At 44.0% G+C, this 17,681-nt stretch overlaps 3 protein-coding genes and 1 long non-coding RNA gene across 4 annotated transcripts in view; 2 read left to right on the top strand and 2 right to left on the bottom strand.

The window, feature by feature from the left end:
* The window catches only part of cdk10 (cyclin dependent kinase 10), a 7,372-nt gene extending 3,232 nt beyond the window's left edge, over positions 1-4,140 (bottom strand). Inside the window, exons 1-9 of the mRNA XM_060884900.1 lie at positions 4,011-4,140; positions 3,699-3,771; positions 3,358-3,429; positions 1,959-2,061; positions 1,721-1,802; positions 1,452-1,519; positions 1,286-1,338; positions 1,111-1,180; positions 974-1,033 (exon numbers count right to left, since the gene is read on the bottom strand). Of these exons, the coding sequence (XP_060740883.1) occupies positions 974-1,033; positions 1,111-1,180; positions 1,286-1,338; positions 1,452-1,519; positions 1,721-1,802; positions 1,959-2,061; positions 3,358-3,429; positions 3,699-3,771; positions 4,011-4,100 (671 nt within the window). The 5' untranslated portion in view covers positions 4,101-4,140. The remainder of the gene's footprint in view (positions 1-973; positions 1,034-1,110; positions 1,181-1,285; positions 1,339-1,451; positions 1,520-1,720; positions 1,803-1,958; positions 2,062-3,357; positions 3,430-3,698; positions 3,772-4,010) is intronic.
* Positions 4,141-5,069: 929 nt separating this feature from the next.
* Positions 5,070-9,566, bottom strand: LOC132855732 (uncharacterized). The gene is made up of 3 exons (XR_009649370.1): positions 9,429-9,566; positions 5,819-6,109; positions 5,070-5,446 (listed from the first exon to the last, which is right to left on the bottom strand). It is a non-coding gene; the product is annotated as an uncharacterized LOC132855732 (long non-coding RNA).
* Positions 9,567-9,916: 350 nt separating this feature from the next.
* On the top strand, positions 9,917-14,329 carry chmp1a (charged multivesicular body protein 1A). The gene is made up of 7 exons (XM_060884902.1): positions 9,917-10,043; positions 11,811-11,830; positions 12,212-12,289; positions 12,499-12,645; positions 12,871-12,999; positions 13,132-13,325; positions 13,416-14,329. The coding sequence occupies exons 1-7, from the start codon at positions 10,037-10,039 to the stop codon at positions 13,435-13,437; spliced, it is 597 nt and encodes a 198-aa protein (XP_060740885.1). The 5' UTR covers positions 9,917-10,036; the 3' UTR covers positions 13,438-14,329.
* A 1,214-nt stretch (positions 14,330-15,543) lies between these two features.
* Positions 15,544-17,681, top strand: slc10a3 (solute carrier family 10 member 3). The gene has a single exon (XM_060884898.1). It carries the CDS (start codon positions 16,039-16,041, stop codon positions 17,401-17,403), a length of 1,365 nt encoding a protein of 454 aa, XP_060740881.1. The 5' UTR covers positions 15,544-16,038; the 3' UTR covers positions 17,404-17,681.

Raw genomic sequence — 17,681 nt, 5'->3', positions numbered from 1 at the left:
GACACACACACTGGAGACTCCTTCAGCACATCAAACACACACCATTATTATTGATCAGTTTATACAGTGTGTGCTCTGTACATCTCTGGAATGAAAGTCAGTCGTAGTAAGACTGAGTACATGTGTGTGAATGAAAGGGAGGGAAGTGGAACAGTGAGGTTACAGTGTGAAGAGGTGAAGAAGGTACAGGAGTTTAAGTACTTGGGGTCAACAGCCAACAGAGGTAAAGAAGCGAGTGCAGGCAGGGTGGAGTGGGTGGAGAAAGGTGTCAGGAGTTGTGTGTGTTAGTGTGTAAGTATCAGCGAGAATCAAGGGGAAGGTGTACAGGACAGTGGTGAGACCGACAGTGTCACTGAAAAAGAGACAGGAGTCAGAGCTAGAGGAAGCTGAGCTGAAGATGTTGAGGTTCTCTTTGGGTGTGACGAGATTTGACAGGATTAGGAACGAGTACATCAGAGGGACAGCTCATGTTGAATGTTTGGGGGACAAAGTTAGGGAGGACAGATTAAGATGGTTTGGACATGTTCAGAGGAGGGAGAGTGAGTATATTGGTAGGAGAATGTTGGACATGGAGCTGCCAGGCAGGAGGCAAAGAGGAAGGTCAAAGAGGAGGTATATGGATGTAATTAATGAGGATATGAAGCTAGTGGGTGCAAGTGTTGAGGATGGAGAAGATAGGGATAGGTGGAGAGAGATGATTCGCTGTGGTGACCTCTGAAGGGAAAAGCCTGAAAGAAGAAGTAGTTGTTCTCTGTACGTCTCTGTGAACAAGCTGTTACTATGGAAACCATAGTGTATCAGAGTGAGTACATGAATATAAACCTGATCTACAGTCAGAGCTGCTGTTAGAGAGAATTAATCACCACCTGAACACCAATCAGAGAGCAGGGTTCATCAGCAGCTTGTTATATGAATACGATCAACACAATTATTGTTTTATTCACTATAAATAGTGATGAAACGTGGGTCGTACCACATGTCCAGTGCTGTGGTCTGTGTCTTGGTGCCCAGAAGGAGCTCAGGTGCTCTGTACCTGCACACACAGGAAATCAGGTCAAAGTTCTTACCTGTTGTCCACTTTAGAGCAGTGAGGGCAATGATGACACTCACCACAGGGTCACTACTTTAGGGGTCATGGGCTGCTGAGGGACTCCATACACACGTGCCAGGCCAAAATCCGCTGCACACACACACACACACTTCAATAACAGAAACACCCCTGACTTACATGTTATATGTGTGTGTGTGCATGTGTGTGTGTGTGTGTGTGTGCGCTGACACTCACCAATCTTCACACATCCTTTATCTGTCATCAGAAGATTGGACACCTTCAGATCCCTGCAGGGAGAGTGTCAGAAGCAGTGGGCGTGTCAGAAGCAGTGGGCGTGTCAGGGGCAGTGGGCGTGTCAGGGGCAGTGGCCGTGTCAATATAAGTTGGTCATGTCTCTCACCTGTGCAGGATGAAGTTGTGATGGAGATACACCAGACCCCTGAGCAGCTGCAGAACAATACACTTCACCTACACACACAGACACACACACACAGACACACACACACACACACACAGGCAGATCACAACAGTGTGTGTGTGAAGTGTATTGTGTGTTTATGTGTGGAGAGGCATACACCTGAGTATGTGTGTGCAGGAAGAGGTGTGTGAATTCATGAGTGTGTCAGGTGTGTCTGGGTAGTGTGTGTGTGAGTGAGTCTAAGAGCTTACCTGTGCCTCTGAGAAAGGAGACTGCATGTTCTCCAGGAGGCTGGCCAAGTCCTGCTCACAGTAACTCATCACCAGGAACAAGCTGAAACACACACACACCACAAGTGATATTTCAGACATGAAGAAGCTTTAGATGATGAAATCACAATTAGATAATCACTATGCAGAGATGATACTGTGTGTGAGTGTGAGTGTGTGTGTGTGTGTGTGTGTGTGTGTGCTTCCTTCCATCTTATACCTCTCTAACTGGCTCCCCACCACCACCTCCTTCAGCTCCACAATATTCGGGTGTCTGAGCCTGATGAGGAGCGTGATCTCTCTCAGACTGCTGATAGGGATCCCTGTACGTACACACACACACGCGCGCACACGCGCGCACACGCGCGCGCACGCACGCACACGCACGCACACACGCGCACACACGCGCACACACGCGCACACACGCGCACACACGCACACACACGCACACACACGCACACACACGCACACACTTCTTCAACTTTTGGCTTAACTCTATCCTCGACATTCTCTACTCTCGTAACAATTAACTTCATCTCCTCATTGTCCTTCCTCTTGACCTCTGACCTGCAGCTCCATCTCCAACCTCCTTCTACCAATATAACCATCTCCCTCCTCTGTACATGTCCAAACCATCTCAATCTAGTCTCTTTGTCCTTGTCCCCAAAACAGCCAACCTGAGCTGTCCCTCTGATGTCCTCGTTCCTAATCCTGTCCATCCTCGTCACTCCTAAAGAGAACCTCAACATCCTCATCTCTGCCTCATGTCTTTTCCTCACTGCTACAGTCTCTACAGTACCACCACTTTGCAGTCACTAATCTCTCTCAGATTTCCTCGTCTATATAGAATGTAGTCTACCTGCGTACTCCTACCTCCTCTCTTATATGTAACTCTATGTTCCTCTCTCTTCTGGAGATAAATGTTAACCACATCCACAAGTCCACCACCATCTGTCCTTCTAGGTTCCTTTCCTTAACACCAAACCTGTCCATCACCTCCTCATCATCTCTGTTCCCCTCACCAACATGCCTGTTAAAGTCTGCTCCAATCACTACTCTCTCCCATCTGGAATAATCTCCATCACCTCATCTAACTCACTCCAGAATCTCTCCTTCTCTTCTAACTCACAGCCTACTTGTGGATCATAACCACTGACCACATTCAACATCCCCCCTTCAGTTTCTAACTACAAAATGATGACCCTGTCTGACACTCTTTAAGCTCTAACACATTCCTCACACACTCATCCTTCAGCATCACTCCTACCCCATTTTTCTTCCTATCCACACCATAATAAAACAGTTTGTACCCCCCCTCCAGTACTACGTACTTTGCTCCCCTTCCCTCTGGTCTCCTGCACACACAGTATATCTACCTTCCTTCTCTCCATCATGTCCACCAGCTCTCTACCTTTCCATGTCATTGTATAAACATTAAGAGTCCCTATTCTCAGACCTGTACTCCTGCCTTTCCTCTTCTCTCTCTGTGCCTATGAACCCTTCTCCCTCCTCTCCTCCAGCAGGTCGACAGTGTGGTGGCGGTCGTTGTTAACCCGGACCTGGACTTCACATTGACACCCACAGACTCGTCAAATAACACACACTAAGTCACAACTCACCGTCCTTCTCTTTATCCATACGCACTTTCTTAAGGGCAACAATTTCATGTGTGCGTGTGTCACGGGCTCTGTCTGTTTACACACGCACACACATGCATGCACACACACACACACACACACACACACACACACACACATCAGGGTTAAAAAAACATTTATTAGAGTTTCAGGTGTCACAACTAGTTATTAATGTTCTTATTAGTGTTCTTATTATAGTTTGTTAGGCACAAACATCTCTAGATACATTAGACACTTAACTGGAACCTTTAACTTGTGTGTGTGTGTGTGTGTGTGTGTGTGTGTGTGTGTGTGTGTGTGTGTGTGTGTGTGTTAAAACTCACACACGATGCCGTATGTTCCCTCTCCAATGCGGTTCAGTTTCTCAAACTCTTTGACACTCCTGCAGTTCCCCAACTGAACACACACACACACACACACACACACACACACCTCATATCTGTCAACACACTGAACAATTTTACACATATAACATTAAAAGCAGTTTTATCAAAATGATATTATTAAAATGATATATAATTATATTATATCATTCATCTATAACATTTTGTTTATGTAAATAATGAGAGGTTTTCAGTACTGGAGTCTTTTATTCTTGGTAACTAGCACTAGCATTAGCATTAGCATTAGCTCACCTGCTCGGAGTAAGGAACAGTACAGCTCCGGTTGGTTTTGAGAGATTTCAGCCTGATGAGCTTCACTTCAGGATCCACCGCGTTCTCCATCTGATAAACACACAGTCTGAATACACAGTGCAGCACAGAGGCTAACGGCTAACACACTAGCACAGAGGCTAACGGCTAACACACTAGTACAGTGCAGCACAGAGGCTAACGGCTAACACACTAGCACAGAGGCTAACGGCTAACACACTAGCACAGAGGCTAACGGCTAACACACTAGTACAGTGCAGCACAGAGGCTAACGGCTAACACACTAGTACAGTGCAGCACAGAGGCTAACGGCTAACACACTAGCACAGAGGCTAACGGCTAACACACTAGCACAGAGGCTAACGGCTAACACACTAGCACAGAGGCTAACGGCTAACACACTAGCACAGTGCAGCACAGAGGCGTGGTGTGACTGAGAGGTCACGTGGTACCTTGGACGGCCTCTGTAACCGCTTTTATAAACTATTTATTTTCTTATGTTCATTTATACGGAAGCCCTAAGAGGCCAAGAACGTCTGTATGTTTGTGTTCGGAGACGACACAGTGACCCTACTGCAGTTACCCAGGGTTAGTGTTAGTGACCCTACTGCAGTTACCCAGGGTTAGTGTTAGGGTTAGTGACCCTACTGCAGTTACCCAGGGTTAGTGTTAGTGACCCTACTGCAGTTACCCAGGGTTAGTGTTAGGGTTAGTGACCCTACTGCAGTTACCCAGGGTTAGTGTTAGGGTTAGTGACCCTACTGCAGTTACCCAGGGTTAGTGTTAGGGTTAGTGACCCTACTGCAGTTACCCAGGGTTAGTGTTAGGGTTAGTGACCCTAATAGAGCTGAAAGAGGAAACAGAGCGTCCACAAGCTCTTACAGAACACAACTATACATTCACACAAAACAACCGTTGTGTAATAAATGTACAACAAAACACACAATAAACTGACAGTGTTTATGAGAATAAAGGCTTAAAGTTTTAATCATCAGTCACATATTAACAATGAGGTCCATGCAGAGATCATGAGGACATTACGTCATGAATAAAATAGTAATAATGCATTAGGACTCTCAGGACTTCTGTAATACACATAAAGTGTGATGGGATAAATATATTTGTATATTTAATATTAATATAAAACATGTCAAATAAATTAAGGCATTTAAGTTCCTGAGCTCCACCAGGACCTGAAGTGAGACACTCACATTAACACCACTGTAAAAAAGGCCCAACAAAGGATGTAGTTACTTCGCCAGTAGAAGTTTAACCTGCCACAGGAGCTGCTGAATCTGTTCTACTCGGCCGTCTGTTCTGTACACATCTGAAACTGTCTGTTTTAGTTCAGAAGACTACAGAGAAAGGTTCAGACTGCTGAGAGGATTATTGGTGTTCTCCTGTCCATCTTCCAAGAACTGTAGAGATCCAGAGTGAGGAAAATGTCTCAGAAAATCACTCTAGATCCCTCACATGCAAGTCAACAGCTTTATAAACCTTTACCAGCTATACAGAGCCCCAAATACCATCACAATCAGACACAAGAACAGTTTTTTTACCCAGACAATCGACCTCATGGGCAGGTAAATGTTTCCCATTACACAATAATAATGTGCAATAACCTTATATTTAATTATTACCACCTCCATCATAGTACATCCTGCATCTCATTCTATTCTATTACATTATAACATCTATAGCACAACTATTAAATGTCTTTACAGATAGATACATGTAGATAGATAGATAGATAGATAGATAGATAGATAGATAGATAGATAGAGACATACCTGTGTGACTCGTTCTGTGATGTGTGTGTTTGTGTTTGTGTGTGTGCGTGTGTGTGTGTGTGCGCTAGGCTCTGCTGATGATGAATCCCCTCCCTACAATGATGGGGCTGCCCGGTCTGCGCTCCTGATTAGCCTTCTGTATGGAGTGGTCGGTAGACGGAGCCAGCAGGTTCTCCCGGGACGGAGCAGTGATGATGATGATGGGCGGGGCCCGGGGACAGGAAGGAGATAAAAATGATGATGATGATGCGACTTTGTCCATTGGCTGTGGTGATGAATCATTTTCATGTACTGTAGAAAATTAAACAAAATAAACAATAAACATGTCCACTCAATAAAGAGCTTGTACATCTTCTCAGAGATATTGCTAAGATAAGAAATATGATGTCATTACATGATGCAGAAACACTAGTTCATGCATTTGTTACCTCTAGGTTGGATTATTGTAATGCTTTCTGTCTGGATGTTCCAGGATATTTCTTGGTACCTCAAGTACAAAAGACTACAGAGCTTTTTCTCACAGAGCCCCAAGTTACAGAACAGACTTACAATTAGTGTTTGTGACTCAGACACAGTCTCAGAGTTTAAGTCCAGGATAAACACACATTTGTTTAGTTTAGATCTTTATGAATAGATTTTCTTAGGTAAATCTGGAGGGTTCATGGTCATAGAGTGTTTGGTGAACTGGGATGTCTGGATGTTGTCTCCTTACCACCCTCACAAGTGCTCAGGTTTGCAGACTGTGGAGTTGTGGGACGCTTTACATCCCAGGAAGCCCTCATGTCAGTGTCTCTGCACTTAATGTACAATCTCTCTCTCTCTCCCTCTCATATATATATATATATAAATAATGCGCCACTCCTGAGCTCCCAGTGTTCCGAGTTCCTAGTCTGATCGTCTCTTCTTACGGAGCGACTTCATCAATCCTGATGTTTTACCCCTGGTCAGGTGGTCACCCTGCTGGGGGATTGATCTACATGGTCGGCCAGTAACTCATAGGATTGTTGTAGATGGAGCCATCAGGAGACTGACAAGCCTTGAACCAGTGTTGTGTCGGTCAGCTGTAGGATCTGGTCTTTATCAGAGATTATTTGAAGTCTTTAACAGGAAGGAATTAATGTTGGGTTTGTTGGACATTTTCACTAAGCGATGTACTCACATGGCAGTGTGTTGAGTTATTTTGAGGGCAAATCTACACTGTTAAACAAGCTGCACACTCACTACGTTACACTGGAGCACAGTGTCGTTTCTTCAGTGTTGTCACATGTAAAGTTATAATAAAATATTTACATAAATGTGAGGTGTACTTCTGTCAGATACTGTATGTATATTTTTTTTACTGAAGTCTGAACTTCAGTGAACACCAAACAGTCCACTGAACCCTGAAAATCCCACGGAACACTGCACTGAACACTCACTAAACATTTCACTGAACATTTTACTGAACACTTAACTGAACACTCACTATACACTGAACACTTCACACCTCACTGAACACTCACTATGCATTATGGTGGTAACATCGAGCTGTGGAGATTCTTTTCATCTTCAGAGAAACTGAGCTTCATGTCCAAACTCTAACTTATCTAAAGAGTGGCTGAAATATTCTGTTTAGCGTGTGTGTGTGTGTGTGTGTGTGTGTGTGCGTGTGCGCACACGTGTTTGTGTTAAATTGGATTGAGATTAAGCTGTATGTTGAGAGAGAACAGTGGCACTGTTTAACCTGAGTCAACCTGCCATGGCAGAACACATTGAGAATAACAATCCACTGTCACTGTAGACTTCACTTAACTCTAGACTGACACTTTAACTCTACACTGTCACTTTAACTCTGGACTGTCACTTTAACTCTGGACTGACACTTTAACTCTGGACTGACACTTTAACTCTAGACTGACACTTTAACTCTACACTGTCACTTTAACTCTGGACTGTCACTTTAACTCTGGACTGACACTTTAACTCTGGACCGACACTTTAACTCTGGACTGACACTTTAACTCTGGACTGACACTTTAACTCTAGACTGACACTTTAACTCTGGACTGACACTTTAACTCTGGACTGACACTTTAACTCTAGACTGACACTTTAACTCTGGACTGACACTTTAACTCTGGACTGACACTTTAACTCTAGACCGACACTTTAACTCTAGACCGACACTTTAACTCTGGACCGACACTTTAACTCTAGACCGACACTTTAACTCTAGACTGACACTTTAACTCTAGACTGACACTTTAACTCTGGACTGACACTTTAACTCTAGACTGACACTTTAACTCTAGACCGACACTTTAACTCCAGACTGACACTTTAACTCTGGACCGACACTTTAACTCTAGACCGACACTTTAACTCTAGACCGACACTTTAACTCTACACTGTCACTTTAACTCTGGACTGACACTTTAACTCTCGACTGACACTTTAACTCTCGACTGACACTTTAACTCTACACTGTCACTTTAACTCTCGACTGACACTTTAACTCTGGACTGTCACTTTAACTCTACACTGTCACTTTAACTCTGGACTGACACTTTAACTCTGGACCGACACTTTAACTCTGGACCGACACTTTAACTCTGGACCGACACTTTAACTCTGGACCGACACTTTAACTCTGGACTGTCACTTTAACTCTGGACCGACACTTTAACTCTGGACTGACACTTTAACTCCAGACTGACACTTTAACTCTGGACCGACACTTTAACTCTGGACTGTCACTTTAACTCTGGACCGACACTTTAACTCTGGACTGTCACTTTAACTCTGGACCGACACTTTAACTCTGGACCGACACTTTAACTCTGGACCGACACTTTAACTCTGACTTGCACAGCACAGTACCACGCTATACACTTTATACACACCACACTGCACATAGACACTTTAAGGACAATAATTAAAACCACACACATTTATGTATATTTATGTATATACATTATTTTTCTACGATGGCCGGGAAGTGCAAAACACATTAACAAATCTGAAAACACATTAACAAGTCAGACAACCTGTATTCACCTGTATATCTTTAATGACAGGTGTTTTGTCTAATGATCGGTAAGTTTCTATTCACAAACTATACCTACCTTGGGATTTGTTTTCAGATTTGTTCATTTGTTTTGCACTTCTCGGCCACCGTATTTTTTACTTATATTTTCTATAGTTTCTTTTTATATAGTTTATATTTTTTATTTATTTATCTCCTTTTGGTTATTTTTTTATCCGAAATTGCATTCCTTATGTTTGAATACCGGACAGATGCAAAAAGCATTTCAATGCATGTCTGTACTCTGTGTGTGTGTGTGTGTGTGACAAATAAAGTGTGATTTGATTTGATTTGACACTATATGATCTACATAACTACACTATAAGACTAAGGATTGAACTGAAGGTACATTAGTAAAATTCTAATCACTTAAAATCTACATGACAATATTTTACTGACATTACTGTAATATCAGACACTTACAAAGATAAAAAGCTACATGGACAGGTTAGAACAACAGGGCACAGTGTTACACAGAGAGAGAGAGAGAGAGAGAGAGAGAGAGAGAGAGAGAGAGATTTATGATATAAATTAATGGTGTATTACCGATGTGTGGTGTTGAGCTGCTGGCTGCAGAACCCATTCCCCATCAGAACTTCAGTCTGTATTCATCACACACACACACACACACACACTAATCACACACTCACACACACACTAATCACACACACTAATCACACACTCACTCACACACACACACACACACACACACACTAATCTCTCTCAGTGCTTCTAATCCCTCGGCCATGTTCCATTTATTCCCCATTTGACTGAGACACACAATGACAGCAGACATGACACTTGTGTACAGTAATGTCATGTTATATAAGTGTGTTGTACAAACAGCAGGTCAACAATAATCACCTTTCTATTATACACACATATAAAACATATCCTAATGAGTTATGTATTATTCTGCAGCTCTCGGTGTAATAAAACATGCAGATGATTATTATGTTTAGGAAAATTGTTATTATATAAACGCAGTAAATAAAGAATTAGAATTGGCCGAATTTCCTTTTCCATCATTACTGTGTATTTCCGGCTTGACGAGCTGACGTCAGGTCACGTGTTCAGGTGAAAGGTGGAGAAGGCGGAAGTGTACAGAACTAAACAAACGCTGACATTAACACTTCTTATTGACGGACACAAACATGGACGGTGAGGATAGAGTTGTGTTTTTTATTATACATTGGTATGTAATCAGTATTTAGATGTATGTTGACTTAGTGTTTAATCGTCGTGTTTATTATTAATAATGCTCAGTTTGCTAAAGAAGCTAAATGTTAGCATTGTGTGAGTTTATAGTGAATTATTAACACCTGATAATATAAACATGTCTGTGTCAGAAACAAGAGCTTATAGTGTTCAGTAGGCTGTGTAAGTGTTTTAGACACAGTGCAGTTAGCGGTGAGCTGTTTTTATTAAGTGTCAGTCATCATCATCATCATCGTCATCATCATCATCATCGTCACTCAGCAGGACTGAAACCCCTCAGTGTAGTGTGTGTTCTCCTACTGAACATCACATTAACACTAGAGTCATTAACGCTCCTCTGTGTTCCTGCTGTTTACGTCATAAACTCTGTTTCTGTTCAGATCAGAACTTTGTGTTCGAATTCACCTGCGTTCCAGTTGTTAGTGACACAAATAGTGCACTAGTGTGAGAAAAGGTTACTAGCTGAAAATAATCACAAATAAAATCACAACTAAACAATATAATGATTCATATAATATTATTAATGAAATAAATCCGAAGTTATAGTTCAGTATGGGGTTTAAATACCATTTTCTAATGAAAGTATAAAAACTCATCACCGTGCGTGACTCATCACCGTGCGTGACTCATCACCGTGCGTGACTCATCACCGTGCGTGACTCATCACCGTGCGTGACTCATCACCGTGCGTGACTCATCACCGTGCGTGACTCATCACCGTGCGTGACTCATCACCGTGCGTGACTCATCACCGTGCGTGACTCATCACCGTGCGTGACTCATCACCGTGCGTGACTCATCACCGTGCGTGACTCATCACCGTGCGTGACTCATCACCGTGCGTGACTCATCACCGTGCGTGACTCATCACCGTGCGTGACTCATCACCGTGCGTGACTCATCACCGTGCGTGACTCATCACCGTGCGTGACTCATCACCGTGCGTGACTCATCACCGTGCGTGACTCATCACCGTGCGTGACTCATCACCGTGCGTGACTCATCACCGTGCGTGACTCATCACCGTGCGTGACTCATCACCGTGCGTGACTCATCACCGTGCGTGACTCATCACCGTGCGTGACTCATCACCGTGCGTGACTCATCACCGTGCGTGACTCATCACCGTGCGTGACTCATCACCGTGCGTGACTCATCACCGTGCGTGACTCATCACCGTGCGTGACTCATCACCGTGCGTGACTCATCACCGTGCGTGACTCATCACCGTGCGTGACTCATCACCGTGCGTGACTCATCACCGTGCGTGACTCATCACCGTGCGTGACTCATCACCGTGCGTGACTCATCACCGTGCGTGACTCATCACCGTGCGTGACCCATCACCGTGCGTGACCCATCACCGTGCGTGACCCATCACCGTGCGTGACCCATCACCGTGCGTGACCCATCACCGTGCGTGACTCATCACCGTGCGTGACTCGTGACTATAACTATATAAAAATAACTACACAATTTTCACTTTGTAAGTTAGAACTGTAGAAAACTTTTTCATTATCTTTAGTTACTTCAACTTCACTAAGAAGAACAGAAAGTAAAAATGTGTTGAATTTGACTGTTAATTTGATCATTTTTATTATATATTGTTTTCTCTATGCTGCAGTTGCCATTATTATTATTATTATTATTAATATTATTATTATTATTATTATTATTATTATTATTTGATTGTGTTTTCTCTTCCCACAGACACACTGTTCCAGTTAAAGGTATATTACACCACAATCCGTCCCTCACTTGTAATGTAAATAAATCAGATCAGTATTAACATGAGGTTATTGTATAACTACAGTACACTTGTGTAAGTCACTCATGGTTGAGGGCATCTGACAAATACAGTAAATGTGAGTGATATCAGAAGAATAATCTTTTATTGATCTGTTTACTGACCGAGTGAGCTTTAGTGTTTAATTCATTCAAAATAAAATCCTGTTTTACCTCAGTTTAATATGTGGAATGTCAAGAAGTTTAGCTGTGTGTGTGTGTGTGCGTGTGTGTGTGTGTGTGTGTGTGTGTGTGTCCATGTGCGTGTGTGTGTGTTCACGTGTGTGTGTGTGTGTGTGCGCATGCGTGTGTGTGATGTCTTTCAGTTTACAGCAAAGCAGCTGGAGAGACTGGCAAAGAAAGCTGAGAAGGACTCAAAGGCAGAGCAGGCTAAGGTTAAAAAGGTGTGTTTTGTCATTCCTCTGATTCCTTTCACTTATGATATCAGAGCTGTGATTGGCTGAAGGTAATGTTGAGGAGCTTGTTAAATTCATGAATCTCACATAACTACACACACACACACACACACACCTCACTGTGATTGGACAATGAAGTTGCATTGAGGAGACCTCACTATATGATCTCTAACCTGTGTGTGTGTGTGTGTGTGTAGGCTCTTCAACAGAAGAATGTTGACTGTGCACGTGTGTATGCTGAGAATGCCATCCGTAAGAAGAATGAAGGGGTGAACTGGCTGCGTATGGCATCACGTGTCGATGCCGTGGCTTCTAAAGTTCAAACCGCTGTCACCATGAAGGCGGTGAGTGTCTTTGTGTGAGTGTACAAGTGTGTGTCTGTGTGTCTGTGTGTGTGTCTGTGTGTGTGTGTCTGTGTGTGTGTGCATCATAAACGTGTTAATTCTACCTTTCATTCCTATCATTTCTGTAGCATGCAGTTATTGGACAATGATTAACTTTGGATGAATTATGACACCACACAACTGTTGTGTGTGTGTATGTGTGCGTGTGTGTGTGTGCGTGAACAGGTGACTAAGAACATGTCTCAGGTGACCAAGGCTCTGGATAAAGCTCTGAATTCCATGGACCTGCAGAAGGTGTCGGCCGTCATGGACAAGTTTGAGAGTCAGGTCCAGAATCTGGATGTACACACTTCAGTAAGTGCACTTAATGGTTCATATACACTTCTCTCCATCATCAGGATGAAACTGATGCAGCATAGCTGTTAGAGAGACAACAATTGTGAGGTTTAAGTGTGTGTGTGTGTGTGTGTGTGTGTCTGTGTGTAGGTAATGGAGGACTCCATGAGCTCAGCCACCACCCTGACAACGCCGCAGCAGCAGGTGGATGATCTGATTGTGCAGATTGCAGAGGAGAGCGGGCTGGAGGTGATGGATCAGCTCAATGAACTTCCTGCAGGAGCCTCTGCCCTCGGAGAGAGTTCAGTCAGGGCACAGGACAGAGAGGACCAGCTGTCCCGGAGGTATACACACACACACACATACACACACACATACATACATACATACATACATATACACACACATTCATGACTCGTGATGCTGTGTTTCAGGTTGGCGGCTCTGAGGAACTGATAAGCACGACTTGTTCCTGAGGAGCTGGAGAGAGAAACTGCTGAGAACGGAGTGATGATGGAGTGATGATGGAGTGATGATGGAGTGATGATGGAGTGATGATGGAGTGATGATGGAGTGATGATGGAGTGATGGTGGAGTGATGATGGAGTGATGATAAAGAACACACAACTGATGGACTCCAGTTTTATATTGATTAATTTTTTATTTTATTTAGTTTGATTCAACTTTTCCCTACCACAATCTAATAACACACAAAGACATCTCTCTCTCTCTCTGTCTGTCTCTCTGTCTGTCTCTCTTACACTGCTGAAAACAATCTTCTGTTGTTTACACACACACACACACACACACACACACACACACACACACAGACTAAATTGTACAGTGATGACATTTATTTGTAACTGAAGCTGTGAGCACTGTAACTGTGCTGATGAACACTAATGAAGTGATTTGTAATGCAGTTGCTAAGCTCCACCCTTACACACACACACACACACCCCTAAACACACACACAGGATTGTATTAGCATTGTGGCTAAAGCTCTTAGTGTTGTTCAGCCTTACTGCACGACACACACATTTCCTGATTCTCCTCCTCAGTGCCTGAATCAAATGTTAGCATGTTTAGAGCCCACACAGCACCATGGCATTGTGGGTATGGAGACCTGTCATCAATACAGCTCTCTGTGTCTCTCTCTCTGTCTCTCTCTCTCTGTCTCTCTGTCTCTGTCTCTATATATATATAATCTATCTCTTTCTCTCTTCTTGAGTGTCTGTGAGTGTTTTTATTTGTTTGTCCAGAAGGTTATTTATACGCTGTTGCTTTTTTCTTTTGGTTTTGTATAGTTACACAGTTACAATGGGGGAATAAAGTGTCTCTGATAACATCTGTGTGTGTGTGTGTGTGTGTCTGTGTGTTCATCCTTGCCTGTGGAATTCACTGTATATTAAAGAAATGGAAAATAGGAAGCAAAATAAAGAAGGAATGAAAGAAGAACTCACAATCCTGAATAATTCTGTACATGTGAATAATACACACACTGTCTTCATAAATTCAGGGATTTCCTGCAGCATAAGCAGAACATCATCACATGTCTGTGTGTGTGTGTGTGTGTGTGTGCGCGTGTGTGTGTGCTGCTTCTGAAGAGTCAGCATCCTGTTGTACAATTACACACACTGCTGAAGTGAAAGTAGTTTAACATGAAAACGGACTCCAACTCTGTGTGTGTGTGTGTGTGTGTGTGTGTGTGTGTGTGTGTGTGTGTGTGAGAGAGAGAGATACACTACAAGGTAAATTATTAATGGCATACATATTCACCAGCTCAATAATGGACACACACACACACACACACACACACTGTCACAGTCCGAGTAACTGGCTGTAATTTGGGTTGCTAGATTGTTGTCTTGTTGCTATAGAGATGGTATTATTTAATCACTAATTCTAACATGTTGTAGATCAGTCAGTGAAACCAAACTATTATCTCATAAATCCACTTTCCCCACTCAGTAAAGATCCTTATGATCCAGCAAATATAAATTTTGAAATCTGGCAACCAAAGTAACAACTAAACAAAACGATGTGATCAGTTCAGTGAGTCATTTTTTCTCCACATCACACAGAAAAGACAAAACTTCTATATTTAATCAGCAGCTTTCAAAAGCTGCAGCAAAAACATGATGATGATGATGATGATGATGATGTCTGTGTAAATGACTGATGTATCACATCAAGATTGTAATGTAATGTTATTGTTTTATAATATATATAATATATATATATATATCATTATATTAAAAGCTTTTAAGTGAATCTACTGTGTAAGTTTGTCTTTACTTTCCATCCATAATGTTAGTATTTATTATTAATATTTATAATTACACTTATTATTGTAGCCTGTTATTATTATTAGTTATTTAATGTTTGTCATGTGTAATTATAGTAATGATGATAAACGTGTGTCACGTCATTGTCCAGTCTGACGTGAGTGACTTGGTGAACAGGGCGTGGTTCTTACTGGATGTGGAAGAATGGGGATTTTAATCGATATCATGGCAACCCGACTCTGTTATTTCCTATCTGGCAACCCGGGGATCCTCCTCCAGTCCAGTGAAACAGCTGCTGGGGTTTTTACAGAGCAGCAGCAGCGCAGGAGATCCCTCATGTTCCTCTCTGTCTGTAATCCGTCTTCTGCTTACTGCTGGAATCCCGTCATGTGCCTTACAGGAGCGGAGAGAACCTGAGCGCGTGAAGAACATTCAGGACGGTGTGTGTGTGTGTGTGTGTGTGCGTGTGATTGTGTGCGTGTGAGCGTCTGTGTGTGCGTGTGCCCGCGTGTGTGTGAGTGTGTGTGAGCTGTTAATCATATTTATTGCACTGCTGAGAATCAGAGACCGCGTGGGAAGTGAATTGGCTGCTGTGTGTTTGATGATATGAACGGAAACGAACCGGTTTTGGAATAATCTGGGAATAATCTGGGAATATTCGGGGCTGTTCACCCAGGAGCACCTGAAGGAATTCTGGGACACTCTTCAGATCAGTTTCATTTCTCAGAGTCGCTCCAGTTGACTCAGGAGCTTTGGAATCATCTCCACCATGAGGAGCATCTCTGCTTTCTGCTGCCTGGTTCTGCTACCCACGTCGCTCACACTGGCGCTCATCCAAGACCCCAAACTGTTAAACATAACCAGGGATCACCCAGAGAGCTACCTGCACATTGGTGACGGAACATCGGTGGAGTTTGAATTTCCTGAAAACACAAAAGGTGTGATTGTGATTTCAAGCCGGTGGCGGAGCTGGAGACAGAAGGTGCGAGTGCTGTCCTTAGACCCTGAAGTGCTCTCCATCCTGAACATCAGCGACAGTGATGGTAAGCGAGCCGGCCCGGCGAACAGCTACGTCATCAGCATCCGCTCCGGATTCCCCGGAACGGCTCCGTTACTCATCCAGCTGCTGGATCTGGAGGGCAGTTCTGAGCCGGTTCTGATCGAAGAGCGGAAGGATTATTCCATCAGGGTGGCTCCAGGTGTCAATGGAGATGGAGACATGTCTGCGCAGCTCGCTCACTTCTCAGAGAACCCTGTTTTGTTTGCTCTGCTGCCCCTCATCTTCATCAACAAGTGCGCGTTTGGCTGTAAGGTGGAGGTGGAGGTTCTGCGTGACCTCCTCCGCCGGCCCATCCCGCTCCTGCTCGGGATCATAGGACAGTTCCTGGTGATGCCGTTGTACGCGTACGGAGTGTCCCAGCTGGCCGGGCTGCCGAAAGCGCTCGCTCTGGGTCTCGTCATCACGTGTTCGGCTCCTGGCGGGGGAGGGGGCTACCTGTACAGCCTGTTATTAGGCGGAGACGTGACCCTGGCCATCTGCATGACCCTAGTCTCCACCGTGTTTGCGACAGCGGCCATGCCTCTTTCTTCAGCCCTGTACGGGCGGATGCTCGATGTCCACGCCGCCCTCCACGTGCCATTTGTGAAGATCCTTGGCACGTTGCTGTTCATTGCCATCCCCATCTCTCTGGGCGTGTGCGTGAAGCTGCGATTTCCGTCGCTCACTCGGGTTCTGCTCGCCCTTATACGCCCCTTCAGCTTCCTGCTCATCGTGGGTGGGGTCTTCATGGCGTATCAGATGGGTGCCTCTATCCTGGCCAACGTGCAGCTCTACATCGTGCTGGTGGGTGTCACCGTGCCGGTCCTGGGACTGCTGGTGGGCTTCGGGCTGGCGCGCATGGCTGGACTGGCGGTGCCTCAGAGGAGAACGGTGGCCATTGAGGTGGGCGTCCAGAACAGTCTGCTCGCCCTCGCCGTCATGCAGCTGTCGTTCCGGCGCGTGGAGGCGGACTTCGCATCTCAGGCACCATTCATTGTCGCTCTCAGCAGCACCAGTGAGATGCTCCTGCTTGTCATTGCACATCTCACACACAGACGATTCTGTCACACAGACAAAAACGATTCTGAGACTTAACACACACACACACACACACACACACACACACATACACACACACACTGAAACCAAAGACATTCCTTTTTCTAATCACAGAATAAATCTTATGTAAGAGATTTGTGATATTTTTCTAACAAACTTGTTTGTTTTGTACATTTGTATCTTGTTTACAAATTTGTGTGTTTGTGTTGAGCTCTTGTTTGTCTCTAAGGATATATATATTGAATTGTGTGTGTGTGTGTGTGTGTGTGAGAGAGAGAGAGTGTGTGAAGTGAATAAACCCACTTTAAAAGGGA

Source organism: Tachysurus vachellii, chromosome 13 (assembly GCF_030014155.1).
Source record: "Tachysurus vachellii isolate PV-2020 chromosome 13, HZAU_Pvac_v1, whole genome shotgun sequence".
NCBI lineage: Eukaryota > Metazoa > Chordata > Actinopteri > Siluriformes > Bagridae > Tachysurus > Tachysurus vachellii.
Note: the sequence above shows the minus strand (reverse complement) of the source record. Positions and strands in the feature narration are given on the sequence as shown.

Excerpts from the sequence above, each read along its gene's own strand:
- chmp1a (XM_060884902.1), top strand. Across the intron at positions 12,290-12,498 it reads AGCAGGCTAAGGTTAAAAAG|GCTCTTCAACAGAAGAATGT; the intron begins GTGTGTTTTGTC and ends GTGTGTGTGTAG. Across the intron at positions 12,646-12,870 it reads CCGCTGTCACCATGAAGGCG|GTGACTAAGAACATGTCTCA; the intron begins GTGAGTGTCTTT and ends GTGCGTGAACAG.
- slc10a3 (XM_060884898.1), top strand. The coding sequence starts at position 16,039 with ATGAGGAGCATCTCTGCTTTCTGCTGCCTGGTTCTGCTACCCACGTCG.